Below are 12,334 nucleotides of genomic sequence, written 5' to 3'. Positions count from 1 at the left end.
TCATTACATGGGTAATATAATATTTACCAGTTGCCGTTGATTTGATTCTGACTCGTGGTGACCCCAAGTGTGTCAGAGGGGAACTGTGCTCCCTAAGGTTCTCAATGGCTGATTTTTCAGAAGTAGACCCCGGGGCCTTTCTTCATGATACCTCTGAGTAGATTCAAACAACTAACCTTTCAGTTAGTATCCAGGAGCTTAACTGTTTGTACCACGCAGGGACTCCAAATATAATAATTACCTGCCATCTTTTTTAGCACTTCCTGTGCCAGGCCTTGTTCTAATCACTTTAAAGGTACTGTTTCATGTAATTCTCATAAAACTTCACGAGCTAAGTCCTATTATTATCATCCCCACTTGATACAAGTGGATACTGAGGCCGGGAAAGTTACCTCGTCAAAGGTCACATGGTAAGCGAGTAGCCAAGCCAGGATTGGTCTGGCCCCAGAGAAGCAGGACTATAGGACGCAGCACAGAAGTGGAAGGTTTCATCCATTCAGGAAAGTTGTAGAGAAAGCATGAAATTCTTTCCATTTCTTTTGGGAGTCCTGATGCCCCCAAGACTTAGTCTGCTGCCTCCATAGACCCTGAGCGTATATCCGTGTTGCAAATTCAGACAAGCCCAAGCCCAGACTGTAATGAGTTTGTCCCGTGAAGAGTTTCTAATTTATCCAGCCAATTTTCCCTGAGCACCTGTTGCAAGTGCTGCTGCTAGTGCTCTGGGGGTTAGTGGTGTTCAGGAGACTGGCCGACTTCATAACTAGGCTGATTTCTACCTGAGGCCCCTTCTACCTGCGATGCCTGGCAGAGTGTCAAGGAGGAGGAGGCCCTTACATCGAGACCTAACTGTTTGAGAAAATTCTTTTCGTCAGCTGAAAGTCAGAGCTGTGTGGCCCTGGGTTTTATTACCAAAAAAAAAAAAAAAAAAAAGCCCAGACCCATTGCCGTTGAGTCCATTCCAACTCATAGTGACCCTATAGGACAGAGTAGAACTGCCCCATAGAGTTTCCAAGGAGTGCCTGGTGGATTTGAACTGCTGACCTTTTGGTTAGCAGCCGTAGCTCTAAAACCACTATGCCACCAGGGTTTCTGGGGTTTTATTAGGCCCCATATTTTATGTACGTCCTGGAGGAAATATTCTCCCAGCCCCATGGGGAGGTTAGACCATGAGTGAGTAACTTCTCGTGCCTTCCTTTCAGATCTACCCTGACGAAAGCCATTACTTCCATAGCGCCATCCTCAAACAGCACCTATATCGCTCCATCATCAACTTCTTTGTGGAGTGCTTCAGGATTCAAGACAGACTCCCCACAGTCACGACGAAAGAGGATGAGGAAGAGGACTAACCCTGTGTCAGCCTTAAGCACAAGCGAGGCTCTTTCTATAACAATATGCAACTGAGAAATTTCCCCTGTCCCTCTCTCTTCCCTCAGAGGTCTGGGGCGGCGGCCAGAGTGTTATGTTCCATAGCATGTGTGTCTCAGAGACCAAGGCAGTTTTTCTCCAGAAATGAGCTCCTTACCGGGTGGAGGTACATCGTCAACGCATGCCCAGTTCAAGGTGGGAACAACTTGGCCTCAGTGGCATCGCCTCCTCTAGGCCCCAGAGCAACTGCTGGATCAGATGGCCCCTTCCACAAGGAACAAAGCATGAGAATCAATGGTAGCGAAGGCCTGCTTTGAGGCCTGGAAGAAACTGGCCCTTAAATTCGAGCTAACAAGCAGTAGTAGCATTAAGACCCACCGTCTACTTTAGCGTACCACATTCCCCTTAGCGGCACCACATCCTGTCCCATGTAACCGCGCCATGGAAACCACAAGTACAGCACAGTTACTTTAACAGTACGTGTTCATGCATCAGCTTGCTCCTTTCTGTAAAAAAAGATTCCACACTGCTAAGGGGCTGCACGAAGAAGACAGACTTCCTGCTGTACAAAGCATTACTGTAGCTATGCTAATGGTTAACCTTTTGGAGTTAATTCATATTTTTCTATGGTTTTACCTGACCCTCCATTGTCTCCTGTCATGCGGTTGTTTTGCTGTGTTTTGCTTTCACTTTGTTTTCTTCAGTCAATGTGTAGCCTTTCTGCTTTTTGGATAAAGAAACAGATTGGAAGTAACTGCTTTCCTCTAAGGGTTGTCTTCAGACTTCGTGGAGACATTCAAAAAGCTGAGGGGAAAAAACGTTCAATACTATTCACTAAAAAATAAATAAAGAGCACTGCTCTCCCATAGAGCTGCATTGAGACATGGCTGTAGACTCACCATTGTCCATCTACATTAAAACCATCTTTGTCCTCCTCAGCAAGTTGTCAAGTCTTTTCAGATGCCATTTGGTTAAGAAACAAAAAAGACAAAGCTCTGATTCCACCCCAGGTCCATGTGTGTGCCGGGGTCACAGGGGTCTCCAGAAACATGTGGAGATGAGCCAGCTGCAGTCTCTCTCCCCGGGATTGCTCCATTGCCCTCTCCCTGCTGCGAGCAGTAAGGCTGATGTCCTATGTTAGCCTTGTGAGCTATCCTTTGACCAAATACACAGCCAGTACCCACAGTGTATATTTCATTTTGTTGTATATAAGAAAGGAATGTGTGTCCGTCATTGTGCAGTTGTCCCCTGCCCACACCCACCAGTACTAATCTTGTGTTTAGCATGCATGCTAACACTCCTTGGCTGATCCGAACTCTTTAGAAGTGATAGTTTGAAATATATCCATTCCCGTCATTTCCTTTTGAGCTTGTTGGCAACCTGAATGTCAGGACTAATGTCTCCAGCTCCTGGCCCTGCTATGGGTGTCCTTGACATCTCGTTGGCAGAGAAGATATGTCCGTGTTGCTTTTCGATGTTTTGGGTTTTGGTTTCATCCACATGAGCTTTGAATGTTAGGTCAGTTGGAAGATTCCCATCACAGGATTTTTTAAGATGATATACCGTCATTTGTGAAAAGGACCAACATGCTTACAAACTGGACTGATCTGAATGCTACACATTCAGCTTTTGCTGTTTCAATGGGCTTGACTGACTGCAAAGCCAAAGTGGTCTGAAAGGGGAAGGCAGCCAGCTCTGGCCACAAGGTCTGGTAGGAGGGAAGTGAGGATACGGCATGGTAGCGTTTGTTCATCCATGGAATAAAGCATTATTTTACCACTCGGATTGCTCTCTTCTTGCTTATCCTCCACCATCTCTCCCTGGAAAGTGTGCAAGCCTTCATGAAGTGTGTAAGGTACTCACTGGGCCCCATCCAGGACTGTTACATTACCTCGAGAGCCCTAAAATCAAAAACCAAACCTGTTGCTGTTGACTTGATTCTGACTCAAGGCGACCCCATGTGTGTCATAGTGGAACTGTGCTCCATAGGGTTTTCAATGGCTGATTTTTCAGAAGTAGGTCACGAGGACTTCCTTCTGAGATGCCTCTGGGTGGACTTGAACTGCCAGCCTTTCGGTTAGCAGCCAAGTACTCAACCATTTGAGCCACCCACGGACTTCTTTCGAAAGTCCCGGTGGACATCAAATAAAAGATGAATCAGTGGTCACAGCAGTATTGCAGTTAAGAGGAATAAAGCCAAAAAAAAAAAAAAAAAAAAAAACCCATTGCCATCAAGTCAATTCTTACTGATAGCGACCCTACAGGACAGAGTGGAACTGCCCCATAGAGTTTCCAAGGAGTGCCTGGTGGGTTCAAACTGCTTACCTTTTGGTTAGCAGCCGTAGCACATAACCACTTAGCCACCAGGATTTCTATAAACCAAACCTGTTGCCAACGAGTCGATTCCGACTCATAGGTATCCTATAGGACAGAGTAGAACTGCCCCATATTGGTTTCCAAGGAGCATCTTGTGGATTTGAATTGACGACCTTTTGGTTAGTAGCCAAACACTTAACCACCGCACCATCAGGGCTCTAAGTAAATCAGAAAGAATGAATTTGAGTTGAATCTTGAAAGTTTTAGGGTCGAGACACAAAGAGAGATTTCCTAACAATAAGAGTGAAATTGGTTCTCAGTTGAGGCCTTGGGATTGCACGCTAGATAACTGTGATTCAGTCTACATCTGTTGGAGGTTTATTCATTTTCTCACTAATTCACTAAGCCTGGTTTAAACACAGGCAAGCCTAAGAGCAGAGGGACGGAGTAAACAAACTCTTCCAAGCCACTGAGCTGCTGCCACCTCAAAGGAACTGGTGATAGTCACCTGGGCTGAATTGGCCTGATGCTTGGCCTCCTTCTTGATCAAGAATTAAGAAGCAGAAAGAAAGAAAAAGCCAAAAGCAGCAGAGGCTATCATGAGCCTAACTGTGCTCTTTTCCCCCAAACAATGTCACCATTAGCCATCCTCACCACCACCCCCTGCCCCCTCAGATTCGATAAAGAAGGAGCCAAATGCTTCCTGCCCTACTTTTCACGTCCCTAAGTCCACTTCTGGGCGGGGAGCTGGGCTTGTGGATAAGGGTGGATGGTTTACACACAAAAAAGTTAGTTTTCCTACCTTTGAAAACACGGGGTACAGAATGGCATGGTAAGACTGACCTTAGAACAGACATTTTTTTGCCTGACTCCCCGGAGACCACCCCAGTTCTAGCTCCAGGGTACCATCAGTCTGTCCCAAGCTGAAGGCGACATGAGTCTAGACCGACTCTGGGGTACACAGTGTCTACAAGACCCCTGCAGATGTATCTGCCTGACCTTATCCAGGGCTGGAAACCCCAGGCCTTTCCTGTGCATTTGATTTAGGTACGTATGACACGTTGGAGTGTTAATTTTTATTTCCATTTTAAATGGAAAGTTTTAACAATAAAAATTCAGCCATATATCTATAGACCTCCTGAAGCGCCTCTAAGTTCCTCAGAACCCAATGCAAGGATCACAGCCTTGGGCATGGGATACCCCCCTCTCACCCCCAGCCCCCTGCATGGATTACTTAGGACGTGGGACACCAGATCCACCCAACTATGTATGTGGAGGGTGGGAAGGGGTATCTGTCTCCACCAGCCTGAAAACAAGCTCCTTTGACTCTTGCCTGACCTAATAGTCCCCGAAACAATTGTCTTGGCTAAGGGATGGATTATTGTGAAGCCAGTATTAAAAGCCCCAATGTATCAAGAGAGGCTAGAAGGGCATTTGCAGAGGGACTCTCAGACCTTCCTCCATTAACCCATGGGTGTGAGTTCTTAGGGTAACCTCAGCAGGAAAGAGCAGGAAGCCTGGTGTTCCAGAGAGAAAGTAGTGAGAGAGAAGAGTTGCTAGGGGGAGGTGAGGACCCTGGGGGATAAGGAAAGGGGTGGGGGAGGGAGGAGAAGACTGACTTACCCAGCGGGGAATCCCCAGAAAGTCTGTATGGGCAGCCCTTTGGGAGGCTGGTCCAAGAGGGCCTAGGTTACTTTGCAAAAATCACAAACTCTGAAACAGCCACACCTCACAGATAACCCGTTGCCTGACCCACAGCAAAGCTAGAGGACAGAATAGAACTACCACATAGGGTTTCTAAGGAGTAGCTGGTGGATCCGAACTGCCGACCTTTGGTTAGCAGCTGAATTACTTAACCACTGCACCACCAGGGCCCCACACCTCACAGATAGGAATCTAAAGCCCAGCGAAGAGGAGGAAGCAATGTACCAGGGTCACACAGGAAGGCAGCCACGTCCCTCCATCCCTTTCCCCCTTTTCCGTGTTGTGCTCTCTTTAATGATAAGCTCACAAGAATTAGTCTCCAGAATTCCAGCAGTAACAAGCTGCCTTTCTCAAAAGAGTCGAGTCAGAAGTTCCAGAATACTTCTTCTGGGGCTCTCAGCCTCCCCATTGTTTGTATCCCAAAGCACAGCCTCTGGCCAACAAGTATCCAAGCTTGGTGGAAATGGTGGGTCAAGATCTTGATTCTGCTCAAACAACAAATCTATGGATACTTCTAATTCCTGTTCATTTCAGGCCTCTTCTGGAAAATCTCTTACTGAATCAGATTACCAGCATTAAATGAAATGGTACAAGTTTTATCTTTTTGTTGTTGTTTCCCAGACCAGGATCTGAAATGACCACAAACAAATACAGGGAGTATGATGAAGAGGGGCAGTCATGATTCAGTGGTGTAATTCTCACCTTCCCCATGGGACACCAGGGTTCAATCCCTGGCCAATGTACCCATGCGCAGCCACCACCTGTCTGTCAGTTGCTATGATGCTGACTGAACAGATTTTAGTAGTTTCTAGACTAAGAAGAAAGGCCCAGTATTCTACTTCCAAAAATCAGCCAGTGAAAACCCTATGGATTACAACAGTCCTATTGGCAGCCAATCATGGAGATGGCACAAAACCGGACAGTGTTTTGTTCCATTGTGCATGGGGTTGCCATAAGTTGGAGCTGACAACAACATAAAGGCACAGAAGGACCTGAACCAGTCATAGCCTTTAAATTTAAAAAAGAAACTACTTGCCGTTGAGTTGATTCCAACTCGTGGTGCCCCCAGGTAGAACTGGGCTCCATAAGGGTTTTCAAAGCTGTGACCTTTCGAAACCAGATCTCCAGGCCTGTCTTCCAAGATTCCTCTGAGTATGTTTGAATCTCCAGCCTTTCTGTTAATAGCCAAGCACTTAACCATTTGCATTACCCAGGGAACCACAAATGTGGGTGCATTTCAGAATCCACTGTAGCTCTTATTAAAAAATAAGGGCTACAGTGCCACCTACCCTCATGCCTCCTTTACATCCAGATGCCATTCATTCTCTACAGAATGGAAAAAGTAACCATCCGATTACTCTTCCTGATCAAGTAGTCTCAGAGTCTTCCCACTTCCTGTGGACCAGTGCTCAAATTCCTGAAACAGAATTTTAATGCCCCCAATAACGGGACCCCAGTTCATCTCTCCAGGCTTACCTCCCATTATTTTCTTATACACACCCTCCTCCCAGGCAGAAACACTCCCTTCTCCTCCACAGATCCACACTTGCCTGCTTCTCACACACACACACACACGCATGCATGCATGCACACACACGCAGGCACGTACACCTTTACTATACTTCCCCTTTGTTTAGAGCAAGGCTTTTCAACCTCAGCACTATGACATTTGGACTGGATCATTCCCTGTGGTGGGGACTGTCCTGTGCATTGTAGGAAGTTTAGGAGCATCCTTGGCATCCACCCACCAGATGCCTGTGGCACCTCCTCCCCACATGTGACAGTGAAAAAACTTCTCTAGACATTGCAAATGTCCCTGGGGAGCAAAATTGCCCCTGGTTGAAAACCACTGCCTGGAATGCCCCAGATATGGCTGTATAGATGCTGCTTAATGTTGAGGGGCTCAGTCAAGTGTGATCACAAACCCTGTGTTCCCTTAAACTTCACACAGAGGCACCTCACTTGGAGCCCAGGCTGAATCTGCAAGGCCTCCCCTTGCTTCTGTTTCCCCCCGCAGTTTTACTTTGGACCTCCAGGAGTATCACATCCACAGAGCTTTTATTTTGGTTCATTGAAAATCCAAACAATTGCTTTCAAAACAGCAAGCTAATTATCACGGTAGATAATTGAAAAATGCATGAGGAATGAACGAATGATGAGTAATTTTTCCACAGCCTCATCTAAATCCTACAGTATACTTGGCCCTCTGCAATGAACACTTGAAGACATTCCTTTCCACCTTACACAATTACCTACCCATCTTTCCTCCCAACGACTGAATTTTCACAAATAATACTTTCCTTAGAGTAGGTGCTCAACGTGTGCTGAGTGAACGAAAGAAGAAATAGTACACTCTGTCCTGCATTTATTGGAGCTCGAAGAGTAGTAAGTGATAATAAAGTGCCAGAGGAATTTGGAAGAGGGAGGAAATCTTATTTGCTATAAGGGCAAGACCAATCTTCCCAGAAAAGCTGGACCCTGAAGAAAGAGTAGAACATGGAGAAGCAGAGGGAAAGGAGGAGATACTCTAGGCAGGAACACAGCAGGGACCAGTGGTGGTGCTCTGCAGGAGGCCAGGACCCATGTAACAGAGGAGGATGCTGGGAAAAGCTGTGTGGGGCAGGTCGTCCCTGCAGCTGTGTGCACTCCCTTGCCTCCTGACCTCATCTCCCCCACAGCCTCCGAGTTTGGTAATAAAGACGTAACTCTCACTCTACAAGTAAACTTGACATGAAATGTGAGGGAGTGGCACCCACTATTAGTGTAATAGCCCCTAGTGTGTGAGCCCCTCAAGGGCAGGAATGTTGATTCATCTTTGTCTCCACGTTGGTATTTACCCTGTCCTCAGCACCAGGTAAGCCAAACCCATTTTGGCCCAATGGATTTCCACTTATAATGACCCTATCAGACAGAGTAGAACTGCCCCATAGGGTTTCCAAGGCTGTAATCTTTCCAAAAGTAGACTGTCACATCTTTCTCCTATGGAGCAGCTGGTGGGTCCCAACCGTTGACCTTTCGGTTGGCAGCCGAGCGCTTAACCACTGTGCCATCAGGGCTTCTCAGCACCAGTTTGTTGTTGTTGTTGTTAGGTGCCCTTGAGTCAGTTCCGACTCATAGCAATCCTATGTACTACAGAACAAAACACTGCCCAGTCCTGCACCATGCTCACAATGATTGTTATGCTTAAGCTCATTGTTGCAGCCATTGTGTCAATCCACCTTGTTGAGGGTCTCCCTCTTTTTCGCTGAACGTCTACTTTACCAAGGATGATGTCCTTCTCCAGGGACTGATCCCTCCTGATAACGCCTCCAAAGTATGTAAGAAGTAGTCTCACCATCCTTGCTTCTAAGGAGCATTCCTTTTTTTTTTTTTAAATAATTTTTATTGTGCTTTAAGTGAAAGTTTACAAATCAAGTCAGTCTCTCACACAAAAACCTATATACACCTTGCTACACACTCCCAATTACTCTCCCCCTAAAAAAAAAAAAAAAATCCCTCCACTCTCTCTAAGGAGCATTCTTGTTGTACTTCTTCCAAGACAGATTTGTTCATTCTTTTGGCAGTCCACGGTATATTTAATATTCTTTGCAAACAACACAATTGAAAGGCGTTAATATTTCTTCAGTCTTCCTTACTCATGTCCAGCTTTCGCATGCATATGATGCAATTGAAAATACCATGGCTTGAGTCAGGAGCACTTTAGTCCTCAAGGTGACATCTTTGCTTTTCAACACTTTAAAGAGGCCTTTTGCAGCAGATCTGCCCAACACAGTGAGTCTCTTGATTTCTTGACTGCTGCTTCCATGGGTGTTGACTGTGAATCCAAGTAAAATAAAATCCTTGACAATTTCAATATTTTCTCCATTTATCATGATGTTGCTTATTGGTTACAGTTATGAGGATATTTGTTTTCTTTATGTTGAGGTATAATCCATACTGAAGGCTGTGGTCTTTGATCTTCGTCAGTAAGTGCTTCAAGGCCTCTTCACTTTCAGCAAGCAAGGTTGTGTCATCTGCATAATGCAAGTTGTTAATGAGTCTTCCTCCAATTCAGATGCCCTGTTCTTCTTCTTACAGTGCAGTTTCTTGGATTATTTGCTCAGCATGCAGATTGAAAAGGATACAACCCTGATGCACACCTTCCATGACTTTAAACCACATAGTATCCCATTGTTCTGTTCAAAAAACTGCCTCTTGATCTATGTACAGGATTCTCAAAAGCACAATTAAGTGTTCTGGAATTCCCATTCTTCACAGCTTTGTCCATAATTTGTTATGATCCACACAGTTGAATGCTTTTGCATAGTCAATAAAACACAGGTAAACATCTTTGTGGTATTCTCTGCTTTCAGCCAGAATCTATCTGACACCAGCAATGATATCCCTGGTTCCACGTCCTCTTCTGAATCTGTCCTGAATTCCTGGCAGTTCCCTGCCAATATACTGCTGCAGCCGCTTTTGAATGATCTTCAGCATAATTTTACTCGCATGTGATATTAATGATATTGTTAGATAATTTCCACATTTGGTTGGATCACCTTTCTTGGGAATAGGCATAAATATGGATCTCTTCCAGTCAGTTGGCCAGGTAGCTGTCTTCCAAATCTCCTGGCATAGATGGGTGAGCACTTCCCGTGCTGCATCCATTTGTTGAAACATCTCAATTGATATTCTGTCAATTCCTGGAGCCTTGTTTTTCACCAATGCTTTCAGCACAGCTTGGATTTCTTCCTTCAGTACCATCAGTTCCTAAGCATATGCTACCTCTTGAAATGGTTGAACGTCAACCAATTCTTTTTAGTGTAAAGACTCCGTGTAGTCTTTCAATCTTTTTTTTGATGCGTCCTGCATCATTCAATATTTTCCCCATGAAATTCTTCACTATTGCAACTTGAGGCTTGAATTTTTTCTTCAGTTCTTTCAGCTTGAGAACGCTGAGCGTGTTCTTCCCTTTTGGTTGGTTTTCCATCTCCAGCTCTTTGCACATCATACTTTGTCTTCTCAAGCCACCCTTTGAAATCTTCTGTTCAGTTCTTTTACTTCATCATTTCTTCCTTTCACTTTAGCTACTTGACGTTCAAGAGCAAGTTTCAGAGTTTCTTCTGCCATCCATTCTGGTCTTTTCTTTCTTTTTAATGACCTCTTGTTTTCTTCATGAATGATGTCCTTGATGTCATCAGTGTTCAAAGCATCAAGCCTATTCTTGAGATGTTCTCTAAATTCAGGTGGGATATACTCAAGGTCATACTTTGGCTCTCATGGATTGTTCTAATTTTCTTCAGTTTCAGCTTGAATATGAACAGTTGATGGTCTGTCTGCAGTCGGCCCCTGGCCTTGTTCTGACTGATGATATAGAGCTTTTCCATCATCTCTTTCCACAGATGCAGTCGATTTGATTCCTCTCACAAGGGCCACGTGTATAGCTACCGTTTATGTTGGTGAAAAAAGGTATCTGCAATGAAGAAGTCATTGGTCTTGCAAAATTCTATCATATAATTTCAGAAATCTATCACCAAGGCCATATTTTCCAACTACTGATTCTTCGTTTCCAGCTTTCTCATTCCAATCATGAGTAATTATCAATGCATCCTGATTGCATGTTCGATCAATTTCAGACTGCAGAAGTTGTTAAAAACCTTCAGTTTCTTCATTTGTGGCCTTAGTGGTTGTGCATAAATTTAAATAATAGTTGTATTAACTGGTCTTCCTTGTAGGCATATGGATATTATCCCATTACTGACAGCGTTGTACTTCAGGATAGATCTTTAAATGTTCTTTTTGATGATGAATGCAACACCATTTCTCTTCAAGTTGTCATTCCCAGCATAGTTGACCATATGATTGTTCCATTCAAAATGGCCAATACCAGTCCATTTCAGCTCACTAATGCTTTTTTTTTTTTTTTTAATGCTTAGGATATCAATGTTCATGCATTCCATTTCATTTTGGATGATTTCCAATTTTCCTAGACTCATACTTGGTACATCCCACACTCTGATCACCAATGGATGTTTGTTTGCAGATATTTCTTCTCATTTTGAGTCGTGTCACATCAGCAAATGAATGTCCCGAAAGCTTGACTTCATCTATGCCATTAAGTTCAACTCTACTTTGAGGAGGCAGTTCTTCCCCAGTCATATCTTGAGTGCCTTCCAACCTTGGGGGGGCTCATGTTCCAGCACTATTCCGCTGCTATTCATAAGGTTTTCACGGCTAATTCTTTTCAGAAGTAGACTGCCGGTCCTTCTACCTAGTCTGTCTTAGTCTGGAAGCTCAGCTGAAACCTGTCTGCCATGGGTGACCCTGTTGGTATCCAAATACCAATGGCATGGCTTCCAACATCACAGCAACACACAGCCCCCACAGTATAAGAAACTGACAGATACATGGGGGCAGCACCAGGTAGGATCCAGAAAATACCTGGAGAGCTAACTCAGCCAAGTAAGTATGCCGATGAGACTGCTATCACCTTGGATAACAGAAACCAATCCTGTGGCATGAGGACAGGCCAGAACAGCTGGGTGTGTTGTGTAGGAGCCGAGAAGGGGAGCAGAAGGTTCCTGGGGAGTGGTGAAGGACTCCAGCAAAGAAAGAAAGGAGGCACCAGGATGAGCTTTGCATCCACCAGGCTTGTAAAGCCAGTGCTTCTCCTGTCCCTGTCTCCTTCTCTTCTCTCCTCTCCTTCTCCTGTGCTTTTTCCACTTCCTCCTTGTATTAGTTTCCTGTGGTGCTGCAACAACGTACCACAAACTGGGGACTTAAAACGAAGACATTTATTCTTTCATGATTCTGGAGCCCTGACTCCTGAAATCGTATTAAAAAAAAAAAAACACAAAACAAATTTCCATCAAGTCGATTTCGACTCACAGTGACCCTATAGGGCAAAGCAGAAATGCTCCATAGGGTTTCCAAGGAACAGCTGATGGATTCAAGCTGCCAACCTTTTGGT

General features: G+C 44.8%; 1 protein-coding gene across 2 annotated transcripts in view; it reads left to right on the top strand.

Annotated features, from left to right (window-relative positions):
- Window positions 1-3,144, top strand: part of DPP6 (dipeptidyl peptidase like 6) — a 1,223,128-nt gene extending 1,219,984 nt beyond the window's left edge. For both annotated transcript variants that reach the window (XM_049862671.1, XM_049862670.1), the window contains exon 26: window positions 1,200-3,144. In XM_049862671.1, the coding sequence (XP_049718628.1) occupies window positions 1,200-1,346 (147 nt within the window). In that variant the 3' untranslated portion in view covers window positions 1,347-3,144. The remainder of the gene's footprint in view (window positions 1-1,199) is intronic.
- Window positions 3,145-12,334: the final 9,190 nt, after the last annotated feature.

Source organism: Elephas maximus, chromosome 20, assembly GCF_024166365.1.
Source record: "Elephas maximus indicus isolate mEleMax1 chromosome 20, mEleMax1 primary haplotype, whole genome shotgun sequence".
NCBI classification, from domain to species: domain Eukaryota; kingdom Metazoa; phylum Chordata; class Mammalia; order Proboscidea; family Elephantidae; genus Elephas; species Elephas maximus.
The sequence above is the reverse complement of the archived record's forward strand: the minus strand, read 5'-3'. Positions and strand labels throughout refer to the sequence as shown.